Source organism: Solanum verrucosum, unplaced genomic scaffold (genome assembly GCF_900185275.1).
Source record: "Solanum verrucosum unplaced genomic scaffold, falcon-dt-bn FXZP01000009.1, whole genome shotgun sequence".
In the NCBI taxonomy this organism is placed as follows: Eukaryota; Viridiplantae; Streptophyta; class Magnoliopsida; order Solanales; family Solanaceae; genus Solanum; species Solanum verrucosum.
The window spans coordinates 4,089,105-4,101,417 of record NW_026020231.1 but is presented as its reverse complement, the minus strand read 5'-3'; the positions used below and the strand labels follow the sequence as shown (position 1 = coordinate 4,101,417).

Genomic DNA, 12,313 nt, shown 5'->3' with positions numbered 1-12,313 from the left:
GTCAAAATAAGCCGACTCAACTATAGTAGATCTGGAAAGAAGGAACAAAGTATCTATAAGAAAGTAAACTGCAACAACAGCATTCTCTTGAATTTCTAAACAAGTTGCAACCAGAGAAATGCACAATTATTTGAAATAAAGGAACAAAGTTCTAAAGTTTATTTCTACTATTAAGAGAGAGATCAAAAGGAGTAGCAATTAAACAAAGATCATCCTTTCTTCTTGCAGTTGCTCCATTTGTTTCCGTCATATCAAAACTCTCTAGAGGGCCTTCGTAAGGAGTCTTCCAATCGAAATGATAAAGCAACTGAGCTAAAGGATGTTCTACGTTCATTAAGCCGAATAACCACCCTGGACACATTCTTCTTCCCGCACCAAAGGGAATGAATTCAAAATGATTTCCTCGAAAATCAATAGAACTATTATCAAATCTCTCAGGAATAAAGCTTTCTGAATTATGCCAATATTCAGGATCTCTTCCGATTGCCCATGCATTCACTAGGACTCTGGTTTTGATAGGTATTGTGTATTCGCCAATCCTTGTTTCTTCTCTACATTCCCTTGGGAGTAACAAAGGAAGAGGTGGATGCAACCTTAATGTTTCTTTAATCACTAATTTTAGATATTTCAATTCTTCTAAATCAATATCCTCAAATACTTTCTTCCCCTTAAGGACTTCTCTAATTTCAAGTTGTGCTTTTGCCATGATACTTGGTTTTTTTATCATTTCTGCGAATGCCCAAATAATTGTTGTAGATGATGTTTCAGCTCCTGCTAAGAACATGTCCTGTATATAACTAAAAATATTCAGATATACTTCATTTTTAACATTCCAATATTATGAATGATTACTAAACTCAACATTTTAATACTAATAAATATTTTTAAATATAAAGAAGAAGAAGAGAAGAGAGAATAAGAATGGGATGTTTTATTTGACACAACTTACAAAAATAACTGCTTTGATGTTATTATTTGTGATGGGAGTTCCCAATTCGCCACTCTCCATGACTCGCAGTAGAACATCGATTAAATCTTCCCCTCCATACTCACTATTGCCATTGTTACCATTTGCTCGATTTTTCTGATGTTCATTAATGATATTCTCCAAAATTACATCTGTTTCTTTGTGAACCTTCAATATTTTTGACTTCAATCCATAAATCTGGTGAAGCCATTTTCGAGATGGAAATACGTCAGCCAATTCAGTTCCGCCAGCTAATAATGTGATATCCTTTATCAACATTATCAACTTATCTTGACCATTGATTATTTTTCCAAAAGCAGATCTACAAGTTACAGAACCTGTAAACCAAAAAATCTTATCTGTCAAGTTGATCAACGAGTCCGGCATGGAGTTAATGGATGAAATAAGACTTGACATCTCTGCTTGTCGAATTGAATCAAATGATTTGACCATTTTTGTGCTAAGAAGTTCCAGGGTGCACACTTTGCGCATGTTTAGTGATTATACATAATGATTTCTCCGACCATTAATTGAGGCCTAGTAGCAAAATTCAGATCTTGATTTTTCATGATTTCCTTTGCTATATCAGGTGAAGATACAACAACGTGTGATACTTCTCCAAGACGTAAATGAAAGATCGGTCCATATTTTTGCGATAGATCTCTAAAAGTATGATGTGGAAGGCGACCATTCATTAACTGGTGCAAATTCCCAATAAAAGGTAGACTCCATGGCCCTGGAGGCAATTTTTTGTTCAAGGTTTTTGATTGCTTCCATAAAAGAAGGATGAAAGAAAGGAATAACAAGAGTGAAGTGAAGATGAATAGCAACTCCATAAGCTCAATAATTAAGCAAAACAGGATGGATGAGAAATTAGACACTCAATATATAAACAATACTAGAATACATTGATTTATGCCGTACAAATTGTCAACATCATTGGCTGCGATAGCAAAATTCACTTTTATTTAGAACCTTTTGTTCTCCCGTTGATTTATGGTGCAAAATAAGTTAAATTTAGACAAGTTAAAATTAGAGTAATTTCCCTAGTCATTCATGTTTGGAAAATTACCTAATAATATGACTTTTGTTTATTTTAAGACTATAATATCACCAAATTTTGCATATTTTTCTTAAAATATACTTGACACAAAAAAACATATTTCTCTCTATTAATGAATGTCATGTCATATTGTTCTCTTTTTATCTTTTTAAATCAACTCATATGATATACTCGGTAAAAATAATAATTACATAATGCAAAGTGAACATTTTTAAACAAACTCATATTTATTTTCTGTTATTATGATTTACACTAATAAAAAATGTCTATCTCTTAATATACTAAAGTAAAAAACTAAAAATGATAAATAATTAAGAATATTTTTTACTGAATATAACATATGAATTATTTTTAAAAGTTATTTTTTTAATTAAAAAATGAATAATATGACATGACATCTCAATAGGAGAGAGAATAATGTTTTTTTTGTGTCAAATATATTTTGAGAAAAATATGCAAAGTTGGGTAATATTTGTCACGACCCAGACCATCGTGATTGGCACCCACACTAACCCTCCGGTGGGAGAACCATTACTACAACACAAACCAAGCAACTAAACCAAAACTACGACATTTAAGTTACGGAAGCAAGTTAAATACTAAGGAAAGAAATAGAGAGTTCCATAAACTCCAACAAAAGTCTAACAACGAACTAAACAATGCAGAAGAAATAACATAGAACCTGAAAGTCAATATACCAAAACATCTAAAGTTCAACAAGTCTAAACAAGAAGGGATACAACCCCAAACTAATGTACTAATAACTAATAGAAATGTCTAAGTCCGAAAGTGTGGACATAGACGAAAGAAGAACTCATGACAGCCCGAAAGAATTGACTCACCCTTGAATTCGAACGATGATCATTGATCTTCTAAGTGAGGTCTGTCAGTAGCCGCTGGAAGATGCCCTGTACTCAACAAAAATAAGAGTAAGTGCAGTATCAGTACACAACCACAGTGTTCTGGTAGGATCACACAGCTATCCCACTAAGTGTAACATAAGCAAGCCAATACAACAATATAATCACATGCATATATCGAACATATACAATATCATCAACATTTACGAACAACGGACATTTCTTAAGATACACAATTATGACAAGTCATTGGTCCTCTCATGGAACCCAAACCCAAACAATTAGCATATCGGAACGTGGTACCCGTTCCAATGATTATGCCGGAACGTGGCAACCGATCCCATAATTATGCTGAAACGTGGCAACCAATCCAAGTTAGTTATGTCAGAACGTGGCAACCGATCCATTCAATAAACCACAATCACAATCACAAATATATCCTCAAGATCATACAATTAAGTCATGATTTCATGGTAACCATCATTCATTTATCTCATTTACAACAAGTGTGATCAATAATGCAACATTTATATACATACATGTATCATAATGAAACAAGAAGAAACATACATCACATAATCATAGAATCATAACTATTACCTACCTCGAAACAAACTTGAAACCCTAAGAAACTTGATCATTCCCTTTCCAGATTCATTTCGCTTGTTTTTGGTCTACAAACAATCATAATAACACGGGAATCAATAAACAATCACTAATTACCCAGATTACTAACAATTCTAACAACCCTAGATCATACCCATGATCCCAAGTATCCAACTAGGGCTTTTTCCACCATAGAATCTAGATCAAAAACCCTCCCCCATCATTAATAACCCATTATATTACGTTCTACGGATCGAAAAATGAATTCGGGGAGTGAAAAACTTACATTTAGCCTCAAGAATGGTGGAAATTGTTAGGAGTCGCCTAGGATTTGTTCCTTAGCTCTAAAAATTGAAAAGTGCAAAATGAGGTCGTTTAGGGATTTATTTACGACTTTAAGTAGCGTTTGGCTCGCCAAAGCGGCCCTCACCCCGCTACAGCGACAAATCCAGCGCCAAAGCGCCTTGCACGAAATAGTGGATACAAATGGTTTTCAAGACAGAGGGGTTGGAACATTTAGCCAAAGTGAGATGAGAAAATCCCTTGATAGTTGTGGGGCTGAGGAGCTAATTAAGAATTACTTTAACAACAAAGCTGCTGATTCTGGAATTGATGAATCTTGTCAGAGATACATTTTATGCAACTGTTTGCTTGAAAAGGACTCTCAGTTCAGTGAAAGGTAGATGTACCATTCCCAAAATCTTTAATTAGATGGAATTTTTTTTTGTGCAGGGCGGACATTTTTATTTTCTACTATGTGCGCTTCTGATAAATGGTATGAGTTTGTCAGTTACATGTTGGCAATTCTGGGTGTCGATCATGAGATTTCATTATAGTCACCTTTCTTTTTTGCTCAAGGATATTTTAGTTTGCTCTCTGAATTCTTGTGTTCAAATAATCAGCCTGCATACTTACTTATCGTACTCCTTGAGATTGTATTGACATATTAACCCAAGTTTGAGCTCCTAGTAGCTGCCACTGCTCAAAAAACCTTTCTTTTCAGTTGTCTCTCCCTCGCCAAAACATGCTTAGCTATCTCATTGCATTGGGAAGTGATATTTGTCTTGGAGAGGTGGGGTTCATGGAATCTTTAAAGGTCTGGAGGATATCTACGTTTTTAGGACAAGTCAGGGGCTACAAAAACTGGTGAACTTCATATGGGTGTTCAAGTCTGTCGTGTTCGCTAGCAAAAGGGATAAATGAAATTCTTTGATTCATGTTTAAGGTCAAATATACTATTACTAATTTATGTCAAGGAGGGAAAAACTTCGATAGGTTTATGATTGAGGACTAGTTTGATTAGTTCTTTTAATTGGTCCAAGTAGAAAGGAGATCAATGCTAAAAAAATTGCAACTTGCATTTATAAAAAAAATAAAAATTGCAGCCTTTTGGCACCATATTGATGCACATCTTAAGTGAAATGATTCTTTGATTCATCAGCAAAAGAAATGGTTTACGTGGAAAGAGCTCTCTAATGTGTGTCCTCCATCGGAAAAAAAAACTAGATTGTGATGGATCTGTGGATATGGCATGAGGAAATTATATGTCTTTTGAACCATGCGAGACTATAATAGTATCTCAAGTATGAGTGTGTCTATACTATATATTATGGCATGCCTCGATAGGATATTCAGATGTTTTCTGCCAAGTGTTATGAGTTTCCTAAGCATTGACTTGCCTTTTCTTTTCTGAGTCTTTCGATTGCCTGCTTTATTTTCCGTGCTATGTCCAAGAACATTAACTCTAGTTTTGCTAAAACATATCGTATGTCTGGATTATATCATCTAGGAATTGTTTCTACTTCTTATAGTTTGTTTTTATGGGCACTAACGTGCTTTTACTTTTCTGAGCTGTAGTCATTTAAGTTACTGTTTTCTTCCACTATTACTTACTTTAATCCTATTGAATTTACAGCAAGGTAGCTGTAACCTTGAGCAGTGAGCATAAGTTACATGTGCTACTCCTTGAAAACTCATGTGATGGGTCAGGTTAGCTTTACTGTGGTATGAACATTTTGCAAGATGTGAAGTTTTTTTTCTCTTTCGATTACTACTTTAGAGACAATGAAATGATGCTGCATGCTTACAAACACTATTTGTATGTTGGAATTTAGCAGGTTCAAGATTAAGATTGGTTGGCTGTCATGGTACACAACAGATGAGAGAGATTTTTGTGGGTTTGGGACTTCAGATTGTAAGGTTTGTGGGTTCTGTGTCACTTCCATTGGTTTGCGTGCCTTTTACTTTTCTGAAGATCTTATTCTCTTCCATCCTTTTTCAACTAGAGTGTGCTTTGAACGGGACACAACCTACCTCTTCGTGACCAGAAATATAGACGTATCCAGAGAACTATTATCGATATTAGGGTTTACTGATTCACATGTGATGGAAAATAACTGTTCTCTGCGAAGGTGATCTACCTTGGCTCTGCACGTCTAAATTGGTTTTGTGGGAAAACATTGAGTACTATGTTTCTACTTTGATTACCATTTCCTTATGTGCTGGTTTTCCAAATTGATGACAGTTTGGAGAAGGTTCAGGCTGATCTTTTCGAAAGACATGTCTGTGGAGGTTTGAAGATGAGCATTCTTCAGTATTCAATGGTGATGTTCTGGTGCAACAATTCGAAAGGTATTTCTAGTTGTTCTTGCAGTCTTCTATATGATCATCCTTATACTGATGTAGTTGAGCATGGACATAGAGGTGTCTTCATAGCTTCATTGCTGATGTCAAGAAAAATTGAATAGCTGTATTTGTCCTATGAGTATGTTACGAACTTGTATGTTGCCAGTTTCAAAAATAAAAGTCCTCATTGAGATGTTGCTGCTTCTGTTAAGCAAAGCTATATGTTTTTAGTTGGAGTAGAGCATTGTAGGTGTAAAGAAAGGGTGGCATATTTGCAGCATTTCCTTTTTGCAATAATTTTTCCTTTTCTCAATAAATTCAGCTGCTTCTATTTTATCCAAAGAAGTTTCTAGTTTATTGACAAAGCAAAGAGGATTGCAGCAAATGGCACCAACATGAAACAAAAGGAGTGATGTCAGTGATATGACACATAGAACTTAGATAGCTAGACAGAAATAATCTGTTATTTAGCTTAACAGATTATCTAGGCTGACTCCTTGCCTAAAGAACAGCAATGAAAAAGAGAAAAAAACACTTTTTGCCCCAACATGGTGCATCTATTTTTGCCAGCATCATCATTGTCATTAGTCTCTCCTTCTGCTGTTTTTTTGGTTTCTTGTTTTCCTTTTTTTTTTTTGGGGGGTGGGGGGGGGGGGGGGGGAGTGAGGTGGTCAAGGAGAGTTTGAAGTTTTTGGACAAAGAGAACAGTTGTCCAGCTGTCCTACAATGGGTACATTATTACTGTTTGTCAGAATTGTCCAACTTTGTTAGGTTGATAAAACATCTCAGTTGTGAATTTCCTGTTAGGTGTTGGTTGATTAATGAAACTTCTTTATAATTGACAGAGGATTCATGGATGGGGAGATCACTATTTGTGCTTGGGAGGCATCTACTTCTGTGCATGGAAGATGTAATCCTGCTTGGTTCCCTTTCTGAGAGTGCATCTTGCTCCTCCTATTTCTCGTTGGACTCTTGTTGTTCCATTGTCAGCGTGTCAGAAGTGGTAATAATATTTTTTTTGAGCATTTGTTTCTTATCAATCTAGTATCATGTTTTTCTTTTCAATAAATTAATCTAGCAACATCTTATACATGGTAATGTCAATAGTGTTCACCTCTTGGTTGTTGAACTATTTGTACATCTTTATCATTTGTCTTTTTATATGGTTCACCTTTCCTTTAGGTCATTTGGTATCAAGTATAACTCAGTGTTGCTGCCGTGCTTGTGCACACAATTTTGTGTCAATGCAATTGATCCCGCTGCCTAAATATAGAAAAAGAATCATTCGGAATATGAAAAACCATAAAAGTTGTCTATTTTAGTTTATTACCATATTTATTGACTATATCACATCACTGATCAGATGATTTTCGAGACAAATTTAGTGGTTATATCAACAAGTTATATATTTTCCCAACAATTGTAAGGGTGCAAAAAGTCTTGAGTTCAGGATCTGCTGCAAGCACTGATTTTTTAAACCTTCTCTAACCATTTCCTTTCAACAGATGCCAGTAAGGTATATAATTTGACTTCTTATATTCAATTTAGAGTAGCAGATTGTGACAAACTCTGAGGTGGGTTTGTAAATTTCTTTTCTATTAACTGGCCAAACTGATGCGCAACCTCTTCAATCTAATACAGAAACCAAATTGCCTTTATGACTCAGCTGTAAGGTCTAATATTTGCCCATGGAATTTAGAGACAACAGAATATAGTTATTACTAGTTGACACAAACCAAGAATCCTATTTAGTTCAGATTAAGGTTCTGAAACTGTTTAATTCTTATTATAGTGTGTTTTTGGGTCTACTGCTGACTGTTCTTTAATTTTATGACTGCTTTCACCATGTCTTATTTTGGTTGTTTAGGCAATACTGGTTGATTTGTAGGATCTTATGGGTTGTAGATTTCTCAACATAAAAATTTACTCGGAAATGCATTAACACAGCTGATGGTATGGATTTCCTTCAACTCTCAGGTAATCGAAACCACAGATTGCTATTGTGTGACCTTGACTTTGGAAGGTGTCATGTCCGAGTTCCCCCTTTCATTGAAGGAGGGCAAGGTAGTCAAAAATACGAAACTCATGAAGAGAAAACCTGTCTCAGGTCCTCTGAAATGGAAGCTAAAATGGTTTTCAGAAGAAAGTCTCTTCAAGTTTGTGGCTTTATTGAAAGCATTACATAGTGAAGCAACCACAAGTGCCCTACTTGTCAACTGTTATTAAAGCGAGCAAAATCTGTTTTGTTTTCTTTCTCAGTTCTATTTTATATTCATTTCATTCTTTGGTCTGATAAACTCTTCCTGTTCCCCTAGGCAGTGTTGTATTTGCTTTCCTTTTATTTCGGTTGTTGTGTTTTCCATTCTTTGATTTATTGTGTAGGCAGCGATTTGTTGTAAAAAGCATATGGAAAGGGAAATTAGTATATTTAATATCAGTTTGTTTCGGAGATCCTTTTTTTACTAAGTTTCACAGTTAAGTTTTACATTTGTTAAAAAGGGACTTTCGGCTTGACTTGGTTTTACTATATCAATCCTAATGGCAATCTCCTGTAAACCCAAATTGAGCAAACCTCATAGAGAAACTATGATTAATATAGCAAAAACCCTCCTACATAGAATCTAAAAAATGTCTATTCAAGAACAACATTAACAACATAATCAGTGTATAATTTCTCAAAACTCTTAAATCAAAGAAAGCATTTTTGTAAGAAGAATTATCAAAACAAAATTTAACTTATCAAACAACTCTTAGATGACAAAATCTTGAGAATATTACTAAATCGACATTATTGGGTTGGTATCATTTTAAAAAAATGGGTTGCATTCGCCTGTAGAATGTAGGAGAAAAAGGATTGAAGGTCTGAGACGGGTTGAAAATATAGCAGCTTTTCTCTCCTTAGAGATGGTTAATGACATGAAAGCTACTCTGTAATATTCTCAAGGTCCCTGGGGTGCAAATTAGCAGCATTGCCTCAACGACTAGCTGATCTTATATTGCCAAAATACCCTCAAAGGAACAAGTTCAAACGTTTGCTATCTCCGGGTTTTCTTTGACTGTAGCCTCTTATAAGCCATAAACGTCACAGCAGCTGACAGAGAATACCTTGCAAAAAAATAGAGAAGTAGTTCAGAAAATACACAAAAAGAACAAATAAATACAGGAGAAGTCTGCAACATGTAGGTGTAATCCAATTGAATGCTAATTCTGAGTTATAAACTTCTAAATAATTAGTCTTAGTAGTTTGTCACATCATAAATACTAGTGAAACTATTTCATGCATGTGAAGTCTAGTAAAACCAAGAAATGATGCTTGCGAATAATCTTTCATCTTTGCTGACTTGTTGGGAATCCAATATTAGCTCATCAAAACTTGACAAAAAAAGACATGACAATAAACCTAGATGTAAAAAGTTGGAAAAGGGAAACAAACTTTTAGTGAGATGAAATTTCGATCAAGTTTAGGTACACAATTTTACATGGTAATTTCTTTCGATAAAAGCATTAGCACTAGACAGAGACAAGGGGCCTCAATAAGATGAGAGAAATAGTCAATATATCAATGGTAAAAAGACTCAGAAGCATGTATCAGAACATATATCGAACAGGGAATACCATGTAAATGTGTAGTTAAGATGATCTTGTGGCATTACAGAACTCCGAACCAATGTGTTTGTATCCTTTGGAATTGGATAAGGATTGCTTGGGTCGACATTATCATTGATGGCTTCAATGTAGAGTGTGTTCTCAGGGAGTCCACAAGCACGAGCAATGGCTGAAACATCAACATAGAACCACTGGAAGGAATTGGGATCATTTGCTGGAACAAATATACTTGGCTTCTCACTTCCTCTGATGACTCCAATCACTTCTGTGGGTTTAACAGTTGGAACTTGATCCTGTTGATTGAATGTATTGCCATCAGGTGCCATGTTCAGATTACACACAACTTTAATCAGGAAATTAAAGTAAGAAAAGAGAATAACCTCTTCTACTTTATTCTTTTTTGAAGAAAACATCCACCAGGAGCTCTTTCCACTCTCTTGAGATGGCGGTGCAATACTTGAAGGTTGTTCATCAGCCGCAGCCATTTCCAAAGACTTGTCTCTCCAATTCCGGGGGACCCATCCCCTATTGACAAGAATTGGTGCCTGCACACTGGAAGGAAGTTGATATGATTAGACCGAATTAACCACTCATGCTGCTGCCAGACATGAATTTGAAGTGATTTTTCTCGTATGATTCAAAATTTAAATGAAAAGGTGCCAAAACTGTAAATGCATACAGAAAACTTAATCTTGGAGAGAAACTAGATGATAGTATGATGGTTGGGTTAATGCCTACAAAGGTAAGGAGTGTAAAAAAGGTAGTAGATGGTGTGAATTAGTTGCATAACAATCTAGAAACCAATAAAATTAATCAAATAAATCCACTCATCTCAATCCTAAACCAATCCGAAGAGTATTTAAATAAAAATAAATAAGAAACTCAATTTCATTGAATCATGATATAAGCAATAAGAAAGCTAGATGTATTGTAATATAGTATAGCAGTTGAGCTAATACATACATAAGTGATTCAAGTGAAGTTATGAGAGGTATACACTACACACAAAAAATGATGCACCAGCTTAGATTAAAGGAATTAAATTCTTGTTAATGAGAAAGCTATCTTTGGACCTTATAAATGGCAATATTGGTTTTTACAGGTGCAGCGAAGTACCAAAATCTTTGATCATAAAAACAGCCAAATCTTTTTGCGCTCTCTATAATAACTAGAGATTACAAATCAGTGACATCTCAACTACTATTCAGTAACTTCCTTTTAACATGTACTGAGTGACTAGATGTAGCAATTTATTTATTTTGGTGACTAAACCCTATTTAACTGTTGTTTTTTCAGGAATCCTATTTAACTTTCACTGAGATATCAACAAAGCTTGAGCAAGAAGTACAAACCTAATGCACAAAACTATACTGACTTAGTCTTATGTACATGTACCTCTTAGGATCATTTGCCAAAGGCATGAGAGGAGTAATAACATAGTAACCATTTTCAGTCACCCCTGAAATGCTTCTGGAGCGTGGCCCTATGAAAATGGACTTCTTCTCATCAAACACTCCTCTACATAGTACCCTGCAGAACTCCAAGGAATCCACATTTTCACCTGAAGGAGAAACCTCATTGCAGTTTAGAGGATCCATTTGCAATCGATTTTGTCTGTACTCAAGCATTTCAATCTGCAAATAGTGATCAATGTTTGCAATTTCTTTCTCAGGCAATCTGGCATTAACTGAAACTATAACGAACTAACCACACTCCAGACTTTAGATACAGTGATTGAACAAACCAAGCAACAAAAAGTATCCATCGAAAACAAAATTGCATCAACAGCATTTTTCATCGCGCTTCCTTTAGAAAATAGAAATGATAAATCTCCCGAAAAGAAGTATTCACCTTATCTTGCCTTCTGATGATCTGCCAAGAGCCAAGGCCAAAGGTGATGACCCCCGGTACGAAGAGCAGTAAGTTTGACCATTTTGAAGGTCCACCTTTCTCTGAGGAATACAAACAAACCGGCAGTGATTCAGATAACCTAAATTCCGGAAATAAGATAAAAATGATTAAAAAATTACAATATTTGCTTGAGGAAGAAAGGAGAAGGCGGTGACCTGGAGGTTGAGTTTCAGTCACAGAGATGGCAGGAGCTGAAGAAGCGGCGGAGGATAACCGGAGCTGCAATGCTTGTGTAGTCTCACCACTTCGCCGGAGAAGATTTCTGGTTAGGGTTTTAGATATGGAAGCTGCCATGATCGTACTGAAGCTACCATTCGAAATGTCGTCGTTTTGATTGAAATTCGCAAAAAGTTTATGGGCGAATGTGAAAATTACAGAACACTTCGAGGGCTTAACTGTAATTTCATCTAAACATTAACCGATAACAGAGATGGACTAAAAGGCCCATTTCCTTGACGGGGTTAACAAACAAGCCCAAGTATCCCAATTTAGGGCTCTTTTCATTTCAATTTCACCCTTTATAAATCTCAGATGCAAATTCATTTCTGTAATTTGATCTTCTTCTTCTGCCGCGCCGGCCATCGTCTCCATTCTCTTAGCCGGAAAATAGTCGTCGATCTTGTGAGTGCAAATTATTTATATATTACTTATAGAAAAGGCAATGAATGTGCAAAC

At 35.5% G+C, this 12,313-nt stretch overlaps 2 protein-coding genes and 1 pseudogene across 4 annotated transcripts; 1 reads left to right on the top strand and 2 right to left on the bottom strand.

Annotated features, from left to right (window-relative positions):
• Nucleotides 1–151: 151 nt before the first annotated feature.
• LOC125832288 (premnaspirodiene oxygenase-like) lies at nt 152–1,803 on the bottom strand (annotated as a pseudogene).
• A 2,175-nt stretch (nt 1,804–3,978) lies between these two features.
• LOC125832647 (uncharacterized) lies at nt 3,979–8,503 on the top strand. The gene is made up of 7 exons (XM_049511848.1): nt 3,979–4,175; nt 5,412–5,485; nt 5,614–5,695; nt 5,782–5,907; nt 6,021–6,127; nt 6,967–7,124; nt 8,099–8,503. The coding sequence occupies exons 1-7, from the start codon at nt 4,027–4,029 to the stop codon at nt 8,345–8,347; spliced, it is 945 nt and encodes a 314-aa protein (XP_049367805.1). The 5' UTR covers nt 3,979–4,026; the 3' UTR covers nt 8,348–8,503.
• A 368-nt stretch (nt 8,504–8,871) lies between these two features.
• On the bottom strand, nt 8,872–12,012 carry LOC125832645 (surfeit locus protein 1-like). Of its 3 annotated transcripts, none has more exons than XM_049511842.1 (6): nt 11,794–12,012; nt 11,579–11,679; nt 11,123–11,361; nt 10,108–10,279; nt 9,737–10,020; nt 8,872–9,226 (listed from the first exon to the last, which is right to left on the bottom strand). In XM_049511842.1, the coding sequence occupies exons 1-6, from the start codon at nt 11,930–11,932 to the stop codon at nt 9,157–9,159; spliced, it is 1,005 nt and encodes a 334-aa protein (XP_049367799.1). In that variant the 5' UTR covers nt 11,933–12,012; the 3' UTR covers nt 8,872–9,156. The 3 variants fall into 3 exon arrangements, with proteins under 3 accessions (XP_049367799.1, XP_049367801.1, XP_049367802.1); XM_049511844.1 differs by having other exon boundaries at nt 11,579–11,673; nt 11,794–12,001; XM_049511845.1 differs by lacking the exon at nt 8,872–9,226 and adding an exon at nt 9,310–9,382 and having other exon boundaries at nt 9,697–10,020.
• Nucleotides 12,013–12,313: the final 301 nt, after the last annotated feature.

Bases quoted from the DNA above. Each gene is read 5' to 3' on its own strand.
- LOC125832647 (XM_049511848.1), top strand. From the start codon at position 4,027: ATGAGAAAATCCCTTGATAGTTGTGGGGCTGAGGAGCTAATTAAGAAT. The intron at 5,696-5,781 runs GTTTGTGGGTTC...TTTTTCAACTAG, and splicing joins TTGGGACTTCAGATTGTAAG to AGTGTGCTTTGAACGGGACA. The intron at 5,908-6,020 runs GTGATCTACCTT...AATTGATGACAG, and splicing joins AATAACTGTTCTCTGCGAAG to TTTGGAGAAGGTTCAGGCTG.
- LOC125832645 (XM_049511842.1), bottom strand. From the start codon at position 11,932: ATGGCAGCTTCCATATCTAAAACCCTAACCAGAAATCTTCTCCGGCGA. The intron at 10,280-11,122 runs GTACATGTACAT...ACTTCCTTCCAG, and splicing joins TTGGCAAATGATCCTAAGAG to TGTGCAGGCACCAATTCTTG. The intron at 9,227-9,736 runs GTATTCCCTGTT...TTTTTTTGCAAG, and splicing joins CTTAACTACACATTTACATG to GTATTCTCTGTCAGCTGCTG.